General features: G+C 39.8%; 1 protein-coding gene across 3 annotated transcripts in view; it reads left to right on the plus strand.

The window, feature by feature from the left end:
- Nucleotides 1–16,766, plus strand: part of LOC113516154 (protein transport protein Sec31A) — a 33,409-nt gene extending 16,643 nt beyond the window's left edge. For all 3 annotated transcript variants that reach the window (XM_052895539.1, XM_052895540.1, XM_052895541.1), the window contains 11 exons: nucleotides 570–680; nucleotides 1,558–1,755; nucleotides 3,820–4,025; nucleotides 5,746–5,898; nucleotides 6,355–6,448; nucleotides 7,527–7,730; nucleotides 8,047–8,456; nucleotides 11,198–11,416; nucleotides 13,763–13,885; nucleotides 14,563–14,634; nucleotides 15,247–16,766. In XM_052895539.1, the coding sequence (XP_052751499.1) occupies nucleotides 570–680; nucleotides 1,558–1,755; nucleotides 3,820–4,025; nucleotides 5,746–5,898; nucleotides 6,355–6,448; nucleotides 7,527–7,730; nucleotides 8,047–8,456; nucleotides 11,198–11,416; nucleotides 13,763–13,885; nucleotides 14,563–14,634; nucleotides 15,247–15,453 (1,997 nt within the window). In that variant the 3' untranslated portion in view covers nucleotides 15,454–16,766. The remainder of the gene's footprint in view (nucleotides 1–569; nucleotides 681–1,557; nucleotides 1,756–3,819; nucleotides 4,026–5,745; nucleotides 5,899–6,354; nucleotides 6,449–7,526; nucleotides 7,731–8,046; nucleotides 8,457–11,197; nucleotides 11,417–13,762; nucleotides 13,886–14,562; nucleotides 14,635–15,246) is intronic.
- The last annotated feature ends 7,252 nt before the right edge of the window (nucleotides 16,767–24,018 follow it).

The raw sequence follows: 24,018 nt of genomic DNA on the forward strand, positions 1-24,018 counted from the left end.
CCCCTTCTCTTCCCGTGGGTGTCGTAAGAGCCGACTAAGGGACACCGAGGGAAGGGCAGCAGCGTCCCTCTTAAAACATTTCTAAAAGCCTAACTTCGGTTGCCAATCCTGCCAATGGTGGCAGATTCTGACAGAACCTCCATTGGTATGACGGGCAGCGGTAGTCACTTACCACCAGGCGAGCCTCACGCTCATTTGCCCCAGTCTTTTTTTTTATATACAACTTAGAATGGCAAACAAGCTGACGGCCCACCTGATGGAAAGTGGTAACCGTCGCCTATAGACATGAGCAGTACCATGGACTTAACATAACCCCGCATGCGTTGCCATTCCTGAGGAATCAGGTGTTATTCCTCTGTACCCTGTAAATTCACGCCATAGCCCACCCTTCAAACCGAAACACAGTCATGCAAACACAACTGCTTTACGGTTGAAACACGGTTGAAATCTACTAGAGTACACTGTTTCGCCCATGATACCCCCCATGAGTTGCCATACCTGAGGACTCAGATGTTATTCCTTTATACCCAGTAAATTCACGCCACGTCACGATTCTTGTTGCATTGCAGACTCGACTAGTTTGATTTGCCGCGCGCTCGTGTGCGGTAACTTGGAGGAGGCGGTCGAACTGTGCTTGGAAGCGGACAGAGTGGCCGATGCTCTTATCATCGCGTCCTTGGGTAAGTTAGATGTTTGTAAAGTTATATGTGTTACGCATTGTAAGACGCGTGGAATATTTTTGAATAAAAGACTAACGACTATCAGATGTCGTGGGTTGTATTGAGGTGAGGGAATCTCCCGAAACCAGAGGGAAACTTCGTACAAAAGTCGTTTGCTTAGGTACCTCTGTCCCCCTGGGGGATGTGCTAATATACCGGCGCATCCCCCGAGTGGTAGGGTGAGCACGCCAGCCATCCTATCTTGAGAGAGGAGACCTGCTCTTACCATCAGGGGGCGGGTCGCTGCCGACGGAGATGTAGTGAGTGCGAACACGAACCCATGTCTCCGACATATGGCACCTCTAGGGTATAACGTCTGGTTTTTGTTGGGTACACTCCCACCTTATGGGGGGATTCCCACAGTACGGGTCTGCACAAAGTATTTTCCAGACGTTAAAAAAAAAAGGTACCGCTGTCCCAGTCGTGTTTCCACTGTGAAGCAGTTGTGTTTACATGGCTGTGTTTCGGTTTGAAGGGTGGGATATGGCAGTAAATTTACAGGGTACAGAGGAATAACATCTGAGTTTCAGGAATAGCAACGTATAGGGCGAAACGGTATCCTCTGTTATAACCATGGCACTGCTTATGTCTATAGGCGACGGTTACCACTTTCCATCAGGTGGGACGTCAGCTTGTTTTCCATTCTAAATAGCATAAAAAAACTACCAGCTAGTTAAGCGGAAATTCATTACACATGGGGGGTATGCGTTATACCTCATGGGTTGCTATTCCTGAGGACTCAGGTGTTATTTCTCTGTATCCTGTAATTTTGTTGTTTATCGATAAGAGTCCTCCATGTATGCGCGGTGCGCGGTGCGTAACGAGCGTGGCCCCGCAGGCAGCCCGGAGCTGGTGCAGGCGGTGCAGCAGCAGCACCTGCGGCGCGCGGCGGCGGACCCGGTGTCGCTGGCGGCGGGCGCCGTGCTGCGCGGCCGCTGGGCGGCGCTGGTGGCGGCCGCCGCGCCGCGCTGCTGGCGCGCTACCCTCGGCCTGCTGCTGGCGCACTGCGACGCCGCCGACCTCGCGCAATACGCAGGTACTTTTTTTAAAGGGTGATAGTGGAATGGTAACCCCGCCTGCGCTATCGGTATACGCTGGCGGGGCACCAGTGACGGATGATAGGTGATGATGAAAGCAAGTCAGTTGGCCCATTGTGACGAATTCCTCTAGAATTAATCACGATGGTTTCCAGGGGGAACCGCGTGGAGGTCGACCTGATAGGGTGTATTGTTGGCAATGGGTTCATTAGACCCCGTTACTAACAATCCCTTTCCCCCCGATACGCAGGTACTGTCCGCAACCGGCAGCCGACTCGACGCTAACAACAAGGAATTACATAGGAAGAATTGATCAAATTGTTAATTCATACCAGGCCAGTCCATTGAAAATGTTACACGCCCATATAACCCTATCAAATATAGATACAACCTGCTCGCATACTTTCTACATAAACTGTCTCTAATATATAATCTAGTAATGTAAAATTTGTCATTGACAAATAAAATTGACTTATCAAACATTGTCTATATACTAGTCTGCTGTGAATTGAGAAAAATGACAACTGATGGTGTATCTTTCGTCCCCTTTTTAATTATATTTGCATAAGAAGAAAAGAGGCAACCATATGTTTTACAGTTTTTATTTTATCATTCATATATTTTACATCATTCGTATAGTGTAAAGTGTAATACGGGAAGAAAGCGGATTCTTATTAAGTAGAAAATAGGTGCAAATAAAATTATCGCTGTTAATATAGATTCTTTAATAATTCTTTTTATTGTACAACATCAAAAGAGAGATAAGGTAAATAGTACATTACTGCAGCGGCCAGCAACTGAGGCATTGATGGACGAACGTGCAAATGTGGGCCGAGGCGTAGCCGAGGCGTAGCCGAGGCACACATACGTGAGTCCATCAATGCCTAGTTGTGGCCAAGGCTTGTATAGTACTTTTCTCAAACAATGCGCGGAAATCAAAAACACAATTTTACTTTTTAAGTTCAATGACGAATAACGAACAATAATAATTTTTCACGCGCCATAATGTTCCTTTCTTTTTTTTTTTTCAATAAACAGCTTTCTATTTGTAAGCCTTTTCGAAATTTAAATAAAATCTTTTATTAGTTACCTTCTTGGTAGCCATGTTTCGAAGTAAAAGATCACTCCATTTTTAAATTACAGGACAGATATGAGTTTACATAGTAATGTATCCGCACGCAAAACACGACAGATATGGATTTTCATGCAACTTTTGCCGGCCGCTGCCCGCATGTATCTGGCCAGTACGGCAATTTTGATTTATCTCAAAGAAGATTGTCAAAATAATGCTCACATTTACAAGCATGTTTGAGAAAATAATATTTTCTCAAACATGCTTGGAAATTTGAGCATTATTTTGACAATCTTCTTCGAGATAAATGGAACTTGCGGTACTGGTCGAGCAGCGGCCGGCAATAGTTGTATGAAAATCCATATCTGTCGTGTTTAGCGGCCAAATAAATTATTATGTAAAATCATATTTGTCGTGTAATTTAAAAATGGAACGATCTTCTACTCCGCAACATGGCGATCAAAGAGGTAATTTATCAAAGGTTTAATTTAAATTTCGAACTGGCTTGCACATAGAAAGCTGTTTAGTGAAAAAAAAAAAAACTTTGGCGCGTAAAAAACTATTGTTATTAGTTGTTCGTCAACTTTGTCATTGGTTTTAAATACTTTTGTATTTGACAAAATGAGTTCAAGTGAAGACAATGAGTGTAATGAAATTATTTTAACGCCACCTGAAATTCAAGAGTCAGCAAGAGCCGTAGTAGAAAACTTGTTGCCGCCAAAATCTAAAGAAAAATATTTGAAAACCTATGAAAATTTTGTTCAATGGAAGAATGAAAGAATGAAATCGAAATCGTTCGTCCATCAATGCCTCTCTTGCCGGCCGCTGCAGTAATGTACTATAACAACAGTGTACGAGGAGGTCAAATATTAACATGGTTATCGAGTTGGTATTTTAAATAGTAATAAAATTATTATATAATATAATAGTATAAAAATATTAAAATAGTATTTACAGTACATTTACATTAGTATAAATATTGTGCGCACAGAGATGCTGGGCGACAAGCTGTCGTCGGAGCCGGACAGCGGGTTGTCGGAAGCGGCCACGGTGTGCTACCTGTGCGCCATGAGCGCGGACGTGCTGGCCGGCCGCTGGGCGCGCGCCGCCGCCGCCGACGCCGCCGCCGCCGACCGCCTGCCCGCGCTCGCCCGCCTCGCGCAGCGCGCCGCCGCCGCCAGGGGGCGCCCCGTGCAGGTTACTATACCGCCTCTTATATTTATATTGCTTTATACAAATGACATACATCTTATGTAGGTTCATAGAAATATTTACAGAATTTAGACTTATATAATAAAAAATATATAATTAACTGAGAAATTGTAATGTATCCATACTGGTTGTAATAATTCATATGATTTTAAATATTTGTACGCTGGAAACATTATATATTATATATTGTTATATTATATTCTAATAAATAAATATATTATTAAATAGCCCCCCCCCCCCGGCCGGTACCGACGCAACCGCTATGTTCGTGTATTTTAAATCTGTAATATCTTCGAAAATATTCGTTAAAATTACATGCTGTAAAAGGCCATATTGATCTATATTAAATGGACAATGTATTTAAGGTACACAATTGGATAAAAATTAATGATCTATTGTTTAAAATCACTTCGTAAATAAGCCATTTTTTCCTGTAAAATGTTAAGGATAAAAAATGGTTATTGTGGGTTATCCTTAAGAGATAGACATATACCATCGCGGACTTTTTTGTTGACCTTTTTAATGTGTACAATACTGTAGTACATTATTTTGATTTATCTCGTGGGGTTCAGCCAGCGTTCGCGTAGTAAGCGCAAATGTTATTTACAACATCACATTGGAAATCTCTAAATTTATCAGTGTTTCTCTACTATACTATGCATGTATTATACATATAAACCTTCCTCTTGAATTACTCTATCTATTAAAAAAAAAAAAAACAGCTTCCAAATCAGTTGCGTAGTGTTTTGTAAAGATTTAAGCATACATAGGAATGGACAGACAGCGACAGCGACTTTGTTTTATACTATGTAGTGATATTATTAGAGTCGTTGAAGTGTTTCGTCCTGTGCGTTAAATATTTTAGTTATATTCACTTGATTAGATTTTTTTTTAAATAATCTACATTGAAAGATGGCGTGACTAGAACAATATTTAAAAAAAAAAAAATATAAAATTAGTATCGAATTCGATTATTTATTTATAGGATTACCAACATAAGATACAGCTAATCATTTCAATACAATACACTGGTAGATTAGATCTAACTGTTCTTACATTTATAGGCAACCACAACATGCCTTATGTTTCTTTTATGAATTTATAGGATTACAAACATTAAAATAGAATTAAATTATTAAATGTCATTAAATGAGTAAAAATATTAACAACATGAATAATTATATAATATAAATAATGTAAATTGTAATCAAATTATTTTAAATTATAAATAAATATAATGTAATGGCGAGGTACATCAACATTTTAATTTAGCCATGAACACAGAGTGACTATCGTTGTGAATATCAAGTTCAGGTTTGGTTTTTACAATATCGTTGTACAGACGCGTTATGCGGACGATAGGCGATTTTAATTGAATTGTATCTTACTCTATGTGTAAGATATTCTTTTTCTCAAACATGCTTGGAAACTCATATCTGTCTTGTAATTTAAAAATGGAATGATTTTTACTTCGAAACATGGCTACCAAGGAGGTACTATTACTAATAAAAAGTAAAATTGTGTTTTTGATTTCCGCGCATTGTTTGAGAAAAGTACTATACAAGCCTTGGCCACAACTAGGCATTGATGCATTCACGTATGTGTGTCTCGGTTACGCCTCGGCCCACATTTGCACGTTCGTCCATCAATACCTCAGTTGCTGGCCGCTGCAGTAATTTACTATTTTTGTACTTGTGTGTCGTAGCCGGGCGGCCAGCTGGAGCGCGTGGTGGCGCAGTACGCGCTGCGGCTGGCGGCGCAGGGCGAGGAGGCGGCGGCGCTGCGCGCGCTGGCCGACGGCGGCGCCGCGCCGCTGGCCGCGCGCCTGCGGGCCGCGCTGCGCCTGCCCGCGCACCAGGTACACGGCCCACAGCCACACACACCTCCACTGCCACACCATACTGGCGGCGCTGGCCGACGGCGGCGCCGCGCCGCTGGCCGCGCGCCTGCGGGCCGCGCTGCGCCTGCCCGCGCACCAGGTACACGGCCCACAGCCACACACACCTCCACTGCCACACCATACTGGCGGCGCTGGCCGACGGCGGCGCCGCGCCGCTGGCCGCGCTTTCCATTGTCATACATTGAAAAATAAAAAAAAACAAACTATGCCTGGATCTTTCTCTTCCCCTATTTTTTTAATGGGTGCATACATTAATGGGGCATCAGTGATAGATGACTGATGAGGATGAAAACAGATCCGTTAGCCCATCCTGACGAATTAACCACGATGGTTTCCAGGGGGAACCACGTGGAAGTCTATTTGAACCCATTACTGAAATAAAACATTATATTGAATCTGTTTCCCTGTGTGCAGGCTGAAAACATGACGAGTACGACGCGCGGCCCGAGGCACGCACACAAGCGCAGCTCGTTCGCGCACGGTGACGTCACGCACGCCTACAACGCCGGTACATTACACGCACTTGTTCTATAACATATAGCAGTATTTTTTTTATTATTATTTCAGCCGTTAACTGTCCACTGCTGGACATGAGCCTTCCCCATAAAGGGAGATTTGCTAGTAGTTGCCACGCTTGGCAGGCGGGTTGACAACCGCAGTTAGAGATGTTTTAAGAGGGGCGCTGCTGCCCATCCCTCCACCATAAGCTTCCTTAGCCTTTTACGACACCTACGGGAAAGGAAGGGCTGGTCCATTCTATGCCGGGACCTACACGACGATATATCAGTATATTCAGCATAATACAAGGACTGCAATATTCTATACTGAGAAACATTTATTTATTTAACTCTTTATTGCACCATAAATAAATATTTATAGCATTTTTTTTATTTGCTTTTTTGATTGTTAAATTTGGCACCGATGTCTACTCGTAGCAATTAAATGACTCTGAGCAAGAGGGTTAAAATCACTTGGAGTCCATTTTTTAACTGCCTCCTCCCTTAATTATCAAATTGGCCTCCTGTGGGAGGTGGGCCCCACGTTGGGAAACACCGGTTTTTTGTAATGGATGATAATGGAATGGTAACCCCACCCGCGCTATCGGTATACACCAGCGGGGCACCAGTGAAGGATGATAGGTGAGGATGAAGCAGGTCAGTTAGCCCATCGTGACGAATTCAACAAGAATTGTTCACGATGGTTTCCAGGGGGAACCGCGTGGAGGTCGACCTAATAAGGCATACTGCTAGCAATGGGGCTGTCAAACTCCATTGCTAACAATTCCTTTACCCCCGGGAAACACCGGTTGTAGGTTATAAGAATAAGTTAACATTAATCAATTAGAGATAAACAGTAGCATCCCTAGCTGCGGTTGCTAACCCGCTTGCCAAGCATGACAACTACTGATGAAACCCCTCTTATGGGGGAGGCTTATGTTCAGTAGGTGAACAGTTAATGGCTGATGTGATTTAAAAAGTGTAATTATTTTTATTAGGATCGATATTTTTGTATAACAATATTGAGATAATCCAGACAAGAATACGTAGAAAAAGATAATCAAATAAACACAAGTATCATGATGTCAGGCTACGAGCAGCAGCCGTGGCAACAGCCGTGGCAGCAGGCATCGGTTCCGGCGCCGATCAGCGCGTACCCGCAGCACAACAGCTACGCGCCGCCTCCCCCGCAGCCGCTGCAGCCGCCGCAGCCGCCGCAGCCGCAAGTGCTGCAGCCGCAGCCGCCACAGCCGCCACAGCCGCCGCGTCCAGGCAGCGTCGGCCCGCAGTCCGGTTTGTTTGATTCATATTTATTTTATATTATACCTTTTTGTCAACGGACACAGTATACAAAATTTGACAGCGCTTGCCTCAGATAAATAACCCAAAGAGTACAGGATTACTTACCTCAGGTACCCACAGACGTGAGGCAAACATGCATACTATATATAATATAGCGAACAATAGGGAAACAAGATTCCGTAATGGCGATCATATTTGAAATTACGGTATTATTTTTTAATGCATTAACTTACAAACTTTAGTCGAGAAATTGCGACTAGTTTCGGGACCATTGGGGACCCTTAGTCATGAGCGGTATTGTTTTTAGGCGGCATAACGTCTCGATCGAAATACAAAGTGGACCCGTCGGTGCAGTCGGCGCCGCTGTACAACCAGTACAGTTTCAACAGCCCCCCGCAGCCGCCATTCTCGGCCGCCGGCTACAACAGCCCCCTCCCCGACCAGTACAGCTCTGCCAGCGTGCCGTCCAGCTTCGCTCCTGTCAATCCCGTCAACTCTATAAATCCTCCGAATATTATGAATCCGAATCCGTTGAATCCCGTCAACCCATTAAATCCCGTTAACCCATTAAATCCTGTAAATCCCGTCAACCCATTAAACCCGATGAACCCGGCGGTGAACGGCGGCTACTACAACAATCAGCCGGAGCCGCCGCCCGTACAGAAGCCCGTGGCGCCGGGCTGGAACGATCCTCCAATGCTTACGGCCAAACCTAAGGTGAGGTCTATTTTTTTATTCTAACCGTTCATTATGGAGATATTGGATATGAAGGGATCGCATGATATGAGATGTGAGAGGTATATGATGTAATTTATGCTGTAAAGTCTTGATAAAATTTAACTTTATATAGTTTATATAGTACTATAATTATGTATTCTGTTATTAACCCATGATGTCCCATTGCTGGACAAGTTTCCCATATGTCCTTCCAAAATTTCCTGTTAATCGCCACCTCGAACGAGTCCCTTTTAAATACGTTTAGATCTTTCTGTTATCGCTTCCTGGGTTGGGCTCGGCGTCGTTATCAATCAGTGGGTATCCAATGAGGGATCTTTGCCCACCAATCGGGTTCCATATGGATAATTTAACCCGCCCAATCCTACCGAATTCTGAACTTACGTCTTTAATGTCAGAATTATATAATTTTTTTTCTTTAATATTTCTGTAAACCATAATCCGTCCACTGTTGAACATAGGTTTCCCCATAGACTGGCATAAGGAACGGTCATATTATTACATAATAATATTAAATATACATGCAATATTATATGTGAACCAGAGGGAGACTTTGTACAAAAGTAGTTTGCTTGGTCACCTCTGTCCCATTCGTGTTTCAACGTGGGCGGCGTCGCGAGAAACAGCTATTCCTTACATATTTCTCTTGCTTCATGTCTGTTCCAAACATTTAACTCTTACCTTCGTTACAATACGGTCTTTTATGCCACTGAAGTGGCAAATAAGCATACGGCCCGCCTGATGGTAAGCAGTTACCGTAGCCTATGAACGCCTGCAATACTAGGGGTATTACGTGCGCGTTGTCGACTCTGAAGCAACCTCTTTACACTACCTTTTGAAGAACCCCATGCTGTGGTCTCTTGGAAAAACCTCGACAGGGAGTTCATTCCATAATCTGAGAATTCATGGAAGAAAACATCTCTATATATATATATATATATATATATATATATATATATATATATATGTATTTGATGTATGTAATAGTTATAAGTATATATGTATGTGTGTATAGCACATATTGCACTGCGAGATGTCGGCACTGCACGCGGGCACCAGGCGGTGGGGAGATATCATAGACCATAGGCGGCATATGGACGAGGTAGCGTGACAGGCAGTGCACTTCGCGCAGCCATCTGCACGTGGGTTCCCTACGCCATATCGAGTCAATTCATCGAATATCAATCGATTATATAAATAATTAATCGTAGTCGATCACTCGGTTTTCAAATATATTTTTGTAATTGTATTGTAATTGAATTTAGCGCAGAGGAAAAAAAACAAAATACTTTTACTACTATAGATTTATGAGATTTCATGTTTTTATGAATAAGGCGGAAAATCCATTAAATTTATAATGGTATAATAGATAGATAGATACTCTTTATTGTTTCCTCCAAAAGATTACAATAGTAAACTTATTATAAATATAAACAATTACAAGAAATAATCACAATGAGAAAACAATGGGCGACCTTATCGCTAAGAGCGATCTCTTTCAAGCAACTTTTTGATGGAGAGGAGTAATTATAAACAGTTTGATCGGAGGCACGATGAAAATTTTGTTATTTTATTATAATGTAATTGATTTTTGATAATTTAAGTTTAAAATTTATTGACGATTTGACATTATGAATACAATATATTACATATTTTGATCATTTCATAAAACATTCGACTAAATGTTCTTTCGATTAATCATTATTTGACATTCGATTATTTGATTTTTGGTGTGGCGTAGGGAAACGTGTATTAGAGCACACTGCTTTGTAGTACTCCAAGACATGATACTGTTGTTGTAGTTTGTAATAAAAAAAAAATTAAAACTGTATATCTTATGTTCGTGACGCATAAAGACATTTGTTACTTTTTAATTTTTCTGAAAGCATGTTATGAATGATAATGTTCTAAATTCAAATGTCTGGTGTCAAAATGAATTCTGTAAGTATTACGAGTATGTTGTTTGATTCCCTTTTTGTTTGTTTTTATATATCCCATCCATTAATTTAACCAATTCTCAAGTTTGTTCTCCTTGTTACATTTAACTAAATTTTGTTGCAAATTCTTTATATTTTTTTAGTTTTTATGTTTTTAATTTTTTTTTATTGTAATTTTAATATAACATGTCATCAAGTGACATGGATGTGATTAAAAACTTCAATTCTCGTATTTTTGAATTTAGAATGCAAAATCGCGCGTTAACAAACCTTTTGCCTTCCCTATTGATAAGGAAAACAGAATCAATTTATTAATTAATTAATTTATTATTAAATAAACAGTTATTTTTTTAAATTCTCCTTGTGCATTTTTACTCCGCGAAAAAAAGTAGCTTCAATTGTTAGAAATTTAATACAGGTCCAACGCTGTAGTGAACTATACACGTAATGATTGCCAAAAATATTGGAAATGTATTACAGAATAGGCGATGTAAATAGCCATATTTTTTTTCTGTTGTCACGGAGGCAAACCAGCTTTCGGTCCCCGTGTTGGTTACCGTCGCCCATAAACATTTACAACATAGGGATCCTAGATTGCTAATCCGTTGCTGGTCTTTAAACGAAATAAGAACTTTTGGAAGTAGCTTAAAATAGTTCTATCCATAGCCTAAACGAGAAGTTTAAAAATTGGTCCTTCTATCCGGATATAAACTAGAGGTGTCAAAATTGGTCCTTCTATCTACAGCTTCAAATCAAAGATGTGAAAATTGGTTTTTCCATCCACAGCCTAAACCAGAAGTGTCAGCGCCCCAAGCGCCCATAACGCACCCGATATTCGGCGTGGAGCAGCCGCAGCACGTGCCGCTGGCGCCGGCCGGCCAGCCGCAGTATCCTCAGCATCCTCAACAGTACGGCCAATATCCCGACCAGCAGTACGCGCAGTATCCCGACCAACAGTATGGCCAGTATCCACCCACGCAGCCGCCGCCTGGGTATACGCAACAAGTTAGTAGAATTGTTTTTTTTTTTATAATACCTAATATTGCAATTTCTAATTGGAGTCCTCACTGCGACATTTAGAAAATTTTGGAATGTATCAAGCAATTTTGAAATGTATGCAGAAAGCTATAGGTCCTTTTTCCTTCATTTATATTTTTACCGACTCCTTTTACTCATTCTAAAGTCCCGCTCCTTTTTTCTTGATCCTTTTCTCCATACCGCAGGTGGTAAATACCGCCAAGAAATGCGTTCTCAAGGAGAGATGAAGCCAGGCGGACACGTAGGCACGTAAAGTTAAAAGCCAAAACATTGAGTAATGTAGATAAAAAAATATTACGCCGGTCCCAAATAATTGGGATAAGGACAGAAGGAAGGTGATGACGTCAACGACGAGGACTTCATACCAATATATTTAATACCATAACAACGACAAATAAAATGGTGTCTTAGTTGATGGAAAGTGGTAATCGTCGCCTATAGAATGAAGACAGCAAAATATATATTGGTTATAAAATATTTAATGATAATATTGAAAAGGTGCGCATCCCTGGTGCGCAGAGTACGTGCCAGCGCGTACAACAGTGCGTGAGTGCGTGTGTGCGTGCGTGCGTGCGTGCGTGCGTGCGTGTGTGCGTGCGTGCGTGTATGCGTGCGTGCGTGAGTGCGTGCGTGCGTGTGTGCGTGCGTACGTGTGTGTTTGCGTGCGTGTGTGTTTGCGTGCGTGTGTGTTTGCGTGAGTGCGTACATGCGTGCGTGCGTACGTACGTGCGTACATGCGTAGGCGCGTGCGTGCGTGCGTGCGTGCGTGCGTGCTTGCGAGCGTGCTTGCCTGCGTGCGTGCGTGCGTGCGACCGTGCTTGCCTGCGTGCGTGCGTGCGAGCGTGCGTGAGTGCGAGCGAGCGTGCGTGCGTGCGTGCGTGCGTACGAGCGTGCGTGCGTGCGTGCGTAGGTGCGTGCGTGCGTGCGTGCGTGCGTGCGTACGAGCGTGCGTGCGTGCGTGCGTAGCGTGCGTGCGTGCGTGCGTGCGTGCGTGCGTGCGTGCGTGCGTGCGTGTGTGTGTGTGTGTGTGTGTGTGTGTGTGTGTGTGTGTGTGTGTGTGTGTGTGTGTGTGTGTGTGTGTGTGTGTGTGTGTGTGTGTGTGTGTGTGTGTGTGTGTGTGTGTGTGTGTGTGTGTGTGTGTGTGTGTGTGTGTGTGTGTGTGTGTGTGTGTGTGTGTGTGTGTGTGTGTGTGTGTGTGTGTGTGTGTGTGTGTGTGTGTGTGTGTGTGTGTGTGTGTGTGTGTGTGTGTGTGTGTGTGTGTGTGTGTGTGTGTGTGTGTGTGTGTGTGTGTGTGTGTGTGTGTGTGTGTGTGTGTGTGTGTGTGTGTGTGTGTGTGTGTGTGTGTGTGTGTGTGTGTGTGTGTGTGTGTGTGTGTGTGTGTGTGTGTGTGTGTGTGTGTGTGTGTGTGTGTGTGTGTGTGTGTGTGTGTGTGTGTGTGTGTGTGTGTGTGTGTGTGTGTGTGTGTGTGTGTGTGTGTGTGTGTGTGTGTGTGTGTGTGTGTGTGTGTGTGTGTGTGTGTGTGTGTGTGTGTGTGTGTGTGTGTGTGTGTGTGTGTGTGTGTGTGTGTGTGTGTGTGTGTGTGTGTGTGTGTGTGTGTGTGTGTGTGTGTGTGTGTGTGTGTGTGTGTGTGTGTGTGTGTGTGTGTGTGTGTGTGTGTGTGTGTGTGTGTGTGTGTGTGTGTGTGTGTGTGTGTGTGTGTTTGCGTGCGTGTGTGTGCGTGAGTGCGTAGGTGAGTGCGTAGGTGCGTGCGTGCGTGCGTGCGTGCGTGCGTGCGTGCGTGCGTGCGTGCGTGCGTGCGTGCGTGCGTGCGTGCGTGCGTGCGTGTCAATTTACTAACATTAGTTTTAAGAACATTGTTACTTATAAATATTAATGGACTAAAAAAAAAGTCCGAAATATATATAGTATCTTGGGATTTCGAGTGTTTATTCTATTTTATTTTTTTGTTTCTTAGGGACACTATTATGAAAAAACTTTTTAATTAGACTTAAATTTGGATTCTAACATGCTCGGTGAAATGTGATTATGTCGAGTGCTACGTTCACCATAACGGCAACAGTAGACAGATGTCTCTGCCTACACCATTAAGGATTACAGTCAAGAGCATTTTTCATTTGTAACTATTATAATATAAATATTTCAGTATTATACATATATATACATATATATACATATATGACAGTTTTCTTGGATGTCATATCATTTTAGTATGATTACGCTCGATTCGATGTAATTCCTGTTATAAGACCTGTTACCCGCGCCCAGCAGTGGTACAATAATGATATATGGTATGTAACCGTGCGTGTGGCGCAGGCGGAGCCCCCCGCGGCGGCCGCGGTGGCGGCACCGAAGCCCCCGCTGGCAGAACCGGAGGCTCGACTGCAGGCCGTGTTCGACGGATTGCGGACCAACTGTGCCGCACTAGCGCCCACACCGGTAATTACGATATTTTTTTATTTTTTTCCGCTTAAATTTTTACAATTGAGCAGAATGTCTTGTAAATTCCTAATTTATTTTTAAAACCACTCAAAACTGTTAACTTTTAGAGTTTTGAGCTGCATGTTTTATGGTTTATAAGAGACAAGTATTACCGCGATCGTTTAGGTAAACTATGATAATTTACCTGGATTACCTCGACGTCTCCACCGGCTTACACCAGCTCCGGTCACGTGTAGATTCACTACTCTTTATAAACCACTCCGATTTATTTTATGAAAAAAAAAACATAAAATGTAATTTTACATTGTAACAAATATTATATCACATTTTCCAAGTTTTTCGAGTTAGTTATATTATTTTTAACCCGCTGTTAGATTATTCAAATAAATAAATAAACCTCTGAGAATCTTTATTACATATGAAATAGTTTTGTTCGTATAAAAATGTGTTAATGACTTTTTTTTATACTAACTTAGAATGGCAAACAAGCTGACGGCCCACCTGACGGAAAGTGCTCATGTCTATACATGAGCAGTACCATGGACATAACTGAATGTACTGTTTCATCCATGATACCCCCCATGCCTTGACATTCCTGAGGACTCAGGTGTTATTCCTCTGTACCCTGTAAATTCACGCCATATCCCACCCTTCAAAATTATTTCTATTTGCAGCAAGTGAAGAGAAAGTTGGAAGACGTACAAAGGAGATTAGAAACTTTATACGACATGTTACGGGAAAATAGGGTAAGTGGATTGTTTACGTCTTCCTATAAAATCTTCTTGTGGTGACATATTGTGTTCTAATAATATACTCTGATATTCGATTGTAAATATGTTTAATTTTAACATAAAGATTTTATTTTATACAACTTAGAATGGCAAACAAGCTGACGGCCCACCTGATGGAAAGTGGTAACCGTCGCCTATACACATGAGCAGTACCGTGGACATAACAGAGTATACTGTTTCGCCCATGATACCCCCCATGCGTTGCCATTCCTGAGGACTCAGGTGTTATTCCTCTGTGCCCTGTAAATTCACGCCATATCCCACCCTTCAAACCGAAACACAGGCATGCAAACACAACTGCTTCACGGTAGAAACACGAATGGGACAGAGGTATCCAAGTAATCGACTTTTGTACAAAGTCTCCCTCTGGTAACATGTCGTAAGCGACGGCTGGGGTAACAATGTGTAATAAAAATTAATTGTGTAATGACGGTATTGAAAATATTCGCTTTCAGTAAAATTATATATATAATTATATAAAAATATGTTTAATTTTTATAAATATGTCTTCTAGAAATGGAGGTGTAGGGGTCGTTTTTATTTATTTATGTTTATGTTTATGTACAGCTGTCAGCGAGCGCGCTGAGCTCGCTGCACGCGTGCGCGGAGGCCGGCCGCGCGCAGCAGTACAGCGCGGCGCTGCAGCAGGCGGCGGCGCTCGCCACCGGGCCCGACTTCGCCGCCGTCGCCTCCTTCCTGCCCGGCCTCAAGGCGCTGCTGCAGCTCGCCGCCGGCCTGCAGCCGCCGCCGCCGCCGCCGCCGCCCGCCAGCTGACCTCACCACCCCCGCTACGGCCCGCTCTAACTAACCTAACGCCTGTTTCTACCGACGTACGTGTCGCGAACACGGCACGCAACCAAACATGTAGCATAACACGTCACGCAACATGTTGCATGTGTTCACGACATGTAGGGTATATTGGTAGAAATGGTTGCTGAGACATTTACAAAGACATAAACATACTCTGTTATGTGTAAATAATTAATATAAACGCTTTATATATAATATATAAATCTAATGTTGATTAAACAGCAAAATACATGTTTCGTTACTTATACAATAACATGTATTATATATGTAGCATATTTTATACATGTATAAGAGTTTATAATGAGATATGTAAACAACATGTATTATTGCATGTATCACATGTGTGAAAGTCAGTATAATCACTTTACATGTGTAATAATAATGTCTAAAGTAAACAAAATGTTAAAATAATGCGTGAGTGTTAAAATAATAGTCTAATCTGCATTACAATAGTTGACTACCAATATTTCCTAATTGATATGAAAATACATAATATATAAACATACATAATAAATAACAATTCTTTTAATTTATTTATCTCTATTTCTATGTTACTTAGAAAAATATTTTTTACAATTATATACAATAATATTGAGAATTGGTACTAGAGCGTAACGATTTTTCTTTTTGATTTAATCATATTTGCGATAAATTCAAAATTAGAATGTTTTCTTTTTGGTTCCTATAAATTGTTTTTCGAATAATATATTTATATATTGACAGACTGGCAATGCAATTATAGAAACGAGATATAAAAATGGTTACACTAGTGTGCGTGTTCTGTAAATTTAAAAACTCAACATCAACAAGTCACACTCATCATCAAGTGTTCTGTAAATTTATGTATAAGTCTGAATTTATATGGAATTGAATTCGCAAAAATAGCGTAAGTTCATGTATTCATAATAATTTGGATTAAATTAGATTTTTTTTTTCTACTAATTTTTGTGTAAAATATTACAGAAATAGTATAGAATCATTAGAGGATCTGTAATATTGCATTTCAAAGTAGATAAATGTTAACAGAGCAATTATGCGAAAAGTATTTTTTTTTTTTACCGACTACTTTCACTTAAAACTAATTACACTTAAAAAGTGTAAAAATAATGAGAACTTATTTTATCTATACTCCCTTCAAGTCAGTTTCGTGTTAATATAGTTTAGGCGAGTGCCCTACTTGTCTGTCTCACTCTCACATATATGCTATTATGTATCTTCTCTTTTACATTGGCTTAGATTGGCCCTTTATATTATACTTTATAATCTAAGGTTTTCCTTTTTAGGAAATATTGGTGATTAACTGTTTTTTATGAAAAAAAAAAAAACCATAAATTTAGGGTTCACAGCATTCATATTCGATCACGTTTTCAAACATTACGCCCATAATTGTCGCTTCGATGTTCCTTGTACAGTTTGTTGAGATATATATATATATATATATATATATATATATATATATATATATATATATATATATATATATATATATATATATTATATAATATAGTATATAAAAAGTAGATAGAATTGTGTTCTCTATTAACTATATTACATCAAAAACTGAAACAAAGCAAATTAGTGGGTATCGAATATATTTCTTACGTTTTTTTTTTTAATAATTTTAATAAATTATTCAAGTTTATATGAATTTAAACTGTATTTTGAACACCAAGGAATAGGGGAGCTTTTTTGGTAATGTATTTTTATCATAGGTGGTATTTTATTTGATTAATAAATAGTTTTTTTTTTTAAATATAATAAAAATGTGACTTTACATTTTGAAAATTCTTTCTGAGGTTTCAAATTGAATGTGAAATAATTATTTGATTATGCATTTTAAGTAAAAAAATTTGTTACATATTATAAAATTACAGTATCTTTCAATATGGAAATCAGTTTGTGTGTTGACCGACTTAAAAAATGGAGGTTATCAGTTGAACTGATTTTTTAGGTGTCAAAATATAGTCTACAATAATTTTGATCTTGAATAGAAACTTAACCATCATTAAATAATGATGCAATATTTAAGTGTAATATATATGCCAATATAAATAAATATTCTAGTACTTAATGTAACAAGTCTTGGTATTAATTTTAGTTTCAAATTAATATTATAAGTGACAGTTATCACTTACCACCAGATGGGCTGTTAGCTTATTTGCCATTCTAAGTTACATAGAAAAGATGTCTGGATTTGTTGGTACACAAATAGCAAAGAATGAAGTTATTAATATCATTACCTACATGTTTCTTGGTAAACATGTTTCATAGTAAACATGTTTCATGAATAAACATGTTTTGTACATAAATGATAGTGTATGGTATATAGCCCGACAACTTCGTCTTCGGTTCTCTTGCAGGTGTACGTGTAGGGCGGGGAGCGTAAGCTTCTCAGCCGGTTCGCAATGGAAAGTGGACATTTCAATCGTAGTGGTAGATTGACAGATACACTGCAAATACTTTAATTTATATGAAATAAATCCTATATCGAAATTGGGCACTGGCTGAAGGTTATTCTTTGTAGATATTCTGTAGTATCGAGACAAGGTTTGCGCTTTAAAAGAATTTGTCGGTAGATATGTTATCGCTACCGCATGCTTAACGAAACGCCAACATCCAGACTCTTTTATTGTCCTGTTAATAAATATGTATCGACTGATCGGTTTACATATTTGCCACTCGTCTAGTGGGACTAGAATATGAAGAACTCGGTGAAGTGAGCGCCTACCTATATTATCCACGTCCCATAGACGTCTTTTTTTTTATGGTGACAATGGAATGGTAACCCCACCCGCACTATCGGTATACACCGGCGGGGCACCAGTGAGAGTTGATAGGTGACGATGAAGCAGCTCAGTTGGCCCATCGTGACGAATTTAACAAGAATTGTTCACGATGGTTTCCAAGGGAAACCACGTGGAGGTCGACCTAATAGGACATATTGCTAGCAATGGGGCTGTTAAACTTCATTGCTAAAAACCCCCACCCCCCCCTTGGGGAAGGGATTGTTAGTAATGGAGACTGAGAATCCCATTGCTAGCAATATACCCAACCAGGTCGACCTCCTCGCGGTTCTCCCTGGAAACAGAGTGTCGTTCACGAATATGACATGTTATAAGGTTGAGACTGGAGGTATTGTATGGAATAGAGTGCCTTTTTGTGTTTGACTGAGCTATCTGAAACCAGATTCACGTTGTTAAAAATTTCTTGTAAGTCTTAAGCATTACTTGTATTTGTAATTATACGCTTGATTTTTATTATAATTCGAATAGAACATAATGTTTGAATCACATCACAGCCGTTATCTGTCCATTGCTGATTTTTTTTTTACAACAGGGGGCAAACGAGCATGCGGCTCACCTGATGGTAAGTGACTACCGTCGCCCACGATCACCCACAATACTAGAGGAATTGCAGGTGTGCTGCCGGCCTTTTGAAAAGGAATATTTTAATAAGGGAATTATATAATATATACCTTAACTGTTTCAGAAGCATTCATTTTTACTCGTATCCACTTAAAAATCTTTGCCAAAGAAATCTTTGTCGTGTCGATGTCATTTACCCTTGTCTCCAAAAAAACGGTTTCTCTTCCAAAAATTATCCAATTTCAATATTGTTTCTGCAGCGAGCGAAACAGTTGGATTTCACGAGTGCTACGGCGCTCGTCGGCACTCAAACGGTTAAGCTGTTTTGCCAGTAGTTGTCATATTTGGCAAGCGGGTTGGCAACTTCAGTTAGGCTTTGGTGATGTTTTAAAAGGGATTCTGCTGACCGTCTTTCAATTATTACGTTTTTTTTTCGTTTTCTCTTAACGATACTCATGGGAAAGAAAGAGGTTTCAAAGGAATTTTATTGAGTTTTTCAAAATAAGTTACTAAGTAGATAGATAGATACATAATTTATTTGCATTACTTACAGCACACAAATTATAACATATACAGATATACATAAGAAGCGAGATAATATAAATTATTAAAAAAAATATATATAAAGCCAAATACAATTTTTCGTTTGTGCATGTGCCATAACAATACAAAATGGTCACAACTCAGTTTATTGCTTCACCCTCAAAAGAGCAAAGCACTGATATTCTGTTGCGGCCAGAGGGAATAGGGTAACAATAAAATAATACTACCAGATTATCTATACAGTAAACAGACAGATATAATAGTTATATTATATAATTGAAATAATCAAAACGTTTTGGATTTGTTCTACTGTTTGACATCAGCAGATTGTTGTGTGGTTTGGTCTTAAAGTCTATTTAAACAAAAATATAATTTTAAATTGTTATAGAAATGAGAATTATATATTAAAATTTAATGAATTGATTTGCGATTAAACAGCGTGATCGATGGACTGCAGTAATATAGCTATATGTATAAGATTTTTTTTTATACAACTTAGAATGGCAAACAAGCTGACGACCCACCTGATGGAAAGTGGTAACAGTCGCCTATAGACATGAGCAGTACCATGGACATAACAGAGTATACTGTTTCGCCCATGATACCCCCCATGCGTTGCCATTCCTGAGGACTCAGGTGTTATTCCTCTGTACCCTGTAAATTCACACCATATCCCACCCTTCAAACCGAAACGCAGCCATGCAAACTGCTTCACGGTTGAAACACGAATGGGACAGAGCTACCCAAGCAATCGACTTGTACAAAGTCTCCCTCTGGATAATAATATTTATTGTGTCATTTAAAAGTTCATCTCGATGCGTTCTGGTAGTGATGTCTAGTGTAGTGGTCGACAGGAGACTAATTGGCTTAATAATCAGAGGGAGACTACAAAAGTCGTTTGCTAAGGCATATGTCTGTATGTATGTAGTCTGCTATGTCCATGGTACTGCTCATGTCTATAGGCGACGGTTACCACTTTCCATCAGGTGGGCCGTCAGCTTGTTTGTCATTCTAAGTTGCATAAAAAAAAAAAAAAAAAAAAAAAAAAAAAATGTACGTTCGTACATCAATACCTCAGTTGCTGCCGTAATGTACTATTATTTATTTTTAACCTAAAAACTCTATATTTTTTATATGAGGTAAAAATTTTTTTATGGTCACTGCCGACTAGATAGTAATACATGTCGACTGGTAGGGCACCTAGAAGGCCGGCATTGAAACGTTGAATACCGATAGTGATGCGTTGGTTACATCATATGTTTTAAATTTTTTTTTACATATATTTCTACTAATAGTTGATATGTATCATATTTCAATTTGGTTAATAAAGTTTTTTAAATAAGTAAATATGAGCGGAAGAAACCCTCTGTTGTCTATGGTTTAAATTGTTTTCCTATAAAGAAATGCCGAATGGTTTGGATTAATAACAGCTGATATAAATATGAAATTGCATGTAATAACATTGTTTTCTGCGTTCGATGATTTATTGATGAATTAAACATTAATATAATTAATTAATATAATTATTTAACAATGTATTATAGATATATTATTATTATTATTAAATATATTTTTAGAAAATACCATTTTGAAGTTTTTATTTCCTTACCCAATACCTAATATAAAATGTCTATTTAAAAGTATTTGATGTCAAGTTTATTTATAAGGTAAATTTACTGGGATCGTGTATTCAGTTTTTGCTATTTCTTTTATACAACTTATAATGGGAAATAAGCTTATCTAATGCAAAGTAGTAACCATTCCCTATAAACGTGGACAGTACTATGAACATCACGAAGTAAAGTGTGTCGCTCCTAAATAACTCATTTGTCGTACTCTGTGATTTCACTCCCAAATCTCACCCTTCAAACCGAAATAGCTCGATTTTCATGCATAAATGTAAATCCATGCAATAAAGAAATTCAGTAACATCAATTTTTTTTATCGATATTTGAAGTAAGCAAGGAGCGCTTTATTTGAATAAAGATTGTTTCAGTACCAGATACCGTAGATAAAGGGTAGTACCTTATGATACCATTTTTGTTTACTAGGCGGAAAAAGCCACCAACTGGCAACTGTAATTTTGTTTACTATTTAATATTTTGTTTACATAGATTAATTATAAATTAAAAATAGTATTCTAAGAATAAGAACTAGAATTCTATGCGAAAATCTGATTATCATGCAAAGGAAATACTTATGTGTAAGTTAAGTACAGTTGATAATTTATGTAGCATACTATTTTAAAAAGTAACAAATGACATTTACGTATAATTCGTCCGAGTGTCTAGTGTCTGAGAGTCCAGTGAATTGTCCAGTGTCCGAGTGTCTAGTGTCCGAGTGTCCGAGTGTCTAGTGTCCGAGTGTCTAGTGTCCGAGTGTCTAGTGTCCGAGTGTCTAGTGTCCGAGTGTCTAGTGTCCGAGTGTCTAGTGTCCGAGTGTCTAGTGTCCGAGTGTCTAGTGTCCGAGTGTCTAGTGTCCGAGTGTCTAGTGTCCGAGTGTCTAGTGTCCGAGTGTCTAGTGTCCGAGTGTCTAGTGTCCGAGTGTCTAGTGTCCGAGTGTCTAGTGTCCGAGTGTCTAGTGTCCGAGTGTCTAGTGTCCGAGTGTCTAGTGTCCGAGTGTCTAGTGTCCGAGTGTCTAGTGTCCAGTGTCCAGTGTCCGAGTGTCCGTGTGTCTCAGACACACACACACAGACACTGGTTACTCGGACACTAGACACTAGACACTCAGACACTAGACACTCAGACACTAGACACTCAGACACTAGACACTCAGACACTAGACACTCAGACACTAGACACTCAGACACTAGACACTCAGACACTAGACACTCAGACACTAGACACTCAGACACTAGACACTCAGACACTAGACACTCAGACACTAGACACTAGGACACTAGACACTCGGACACTAGACACTCTGACACTGGACAATTCACTGGACTCTCAGACACTAGACACTCGGAAATTAGACACACAGACACTGGACACTCAGACACTAGACACCCAGACACTTGACACTCAGACACACAGACACTGGTTACTCGGACACTAGACACTAGACACTCAGACACTAGACACTCTGACACTGGACAATACACTAGACACTAGACACTAGACACTAGACACTCTGACACTAGACACTCAGACACTCAGACACTTGGCACTCAAACACATGGAGACTAGACACTCAGACACACAGTCTCTAAACACTCAGATACAGACACTAAGAGACATAGACACTAGATACTCGGACACTGGACACTCAGACGCTCAGACACTCACGCACTAGACACTCAGACACCAGATATTTAGACACTTGAAACTCAGACACTAGTCACTTAGTGTCACTTTGAATGTCAAGTGTCCATTATTCTTCAGTGTTAACGTAACATACGAGAACCACACACTCAGTACTGGAATTCTTATTCTTGTGATACATTTCAAATGGTGAAACGGCTCTTATAGAGTCGGCTGAACGAACAAGTTGAAACATGAATGTGGTCGTTTTTTATTTTTATGTGAAAATTAACATTCCTTATTGACATATCCCTTTTTTTTTGGAGTGATATTAGTCGTTAGAAATTCCAACGATACGGGTAGAAAAAATCCTGTAACGTCGCGTTCTTATTTATAAATATAAGATGCCATTTTATTTTTGTTTTTTAGAGATAAAGTGGTTTTAAGCATATTTAATGTAGAACACCTGCAAGATGCAAACGAGTCTTATGAAGTACCCACACATAGTGACAGTAGGTTAAGGTTCGGCTGGGGTGGCCAAAGGCCACCCCCAAGCCGCAACATGATGCACATATAAAAGTTGAAGATTAACTTAACCAACTAGGAACGAGTCTTGTCAAATGAGGCTTTCCGCCGCCCAGTGAGCCAGAATCCGCGCAAACCAACTACTTCTGTGTAGAGATTGACATAACAGGATATATTGCTAGCAATGGAGGTACTAGTCCTCATTATATAATTTATGTAAATATTTATTATAATTTCTGTTTAGCACTACTACTGCCCACTCACTACTTCCTATGCCACTGCGTTAGGTTGACTGGAAGAAATCTCTTTTAGAGATAAGTTCGCCTTTGCTAACATTGTTATTAACTTATTGTTGTTACTGTATGTTTTTGTGCAATAAAGGATCTAATATATAAAATTCTCGTGTCACGGTGTTTTTATGAATAAGCATTAAATCTGCAATCATACGACGCGTCTTAAGAGAGGTAATGTTAAAGAAGGATATTCTCTGACTATAAGGTCGCCTATGCGATATGTTACGGGTTATGTAAGCTAGGTGTCTAGTGAATGCTCGTTGGATATTTTCTATTCTTTGAGATGGAGAGCTGTAGACTGGATTCCAGGAAACAGAGTCACTTATTAAACCACAATAACATGCCAACACAATGTAGGTAGATCTCTAGCCGCAGGGTTGCCATTAAAATAATTAATTGTTACTCAAATGTTAAATATTTTTTCTTCAAACCTTTAGAAATTTCTTCATTGTACTCAAGCAAGCAAACAATTTTCAAAACAAATCAAGCAACAAATTTGTATCAATTTCTCTACATTTTGACATGTAACCACAAAGAGAACGACAAAAAAAAATGCCACAC

Source organism: Galleria mellonella, unplaced genomic scaffold (assembly GCF_026898425.1).
Source record: "Galleria mellonella isolate WM207_F2 unplaced genomic scaffold, CSIRO_AGI_GalMel_v1 utg284, whole genome shotgun sequence".
In the NCBI taxonomy this organism is placed as follows: domain Eukaryota; kingdom Metazoa; phylum Arthropoda; class Insecta; order Lepidoptera; family Pyralidae; genus Galleria; species Galleria mellonella.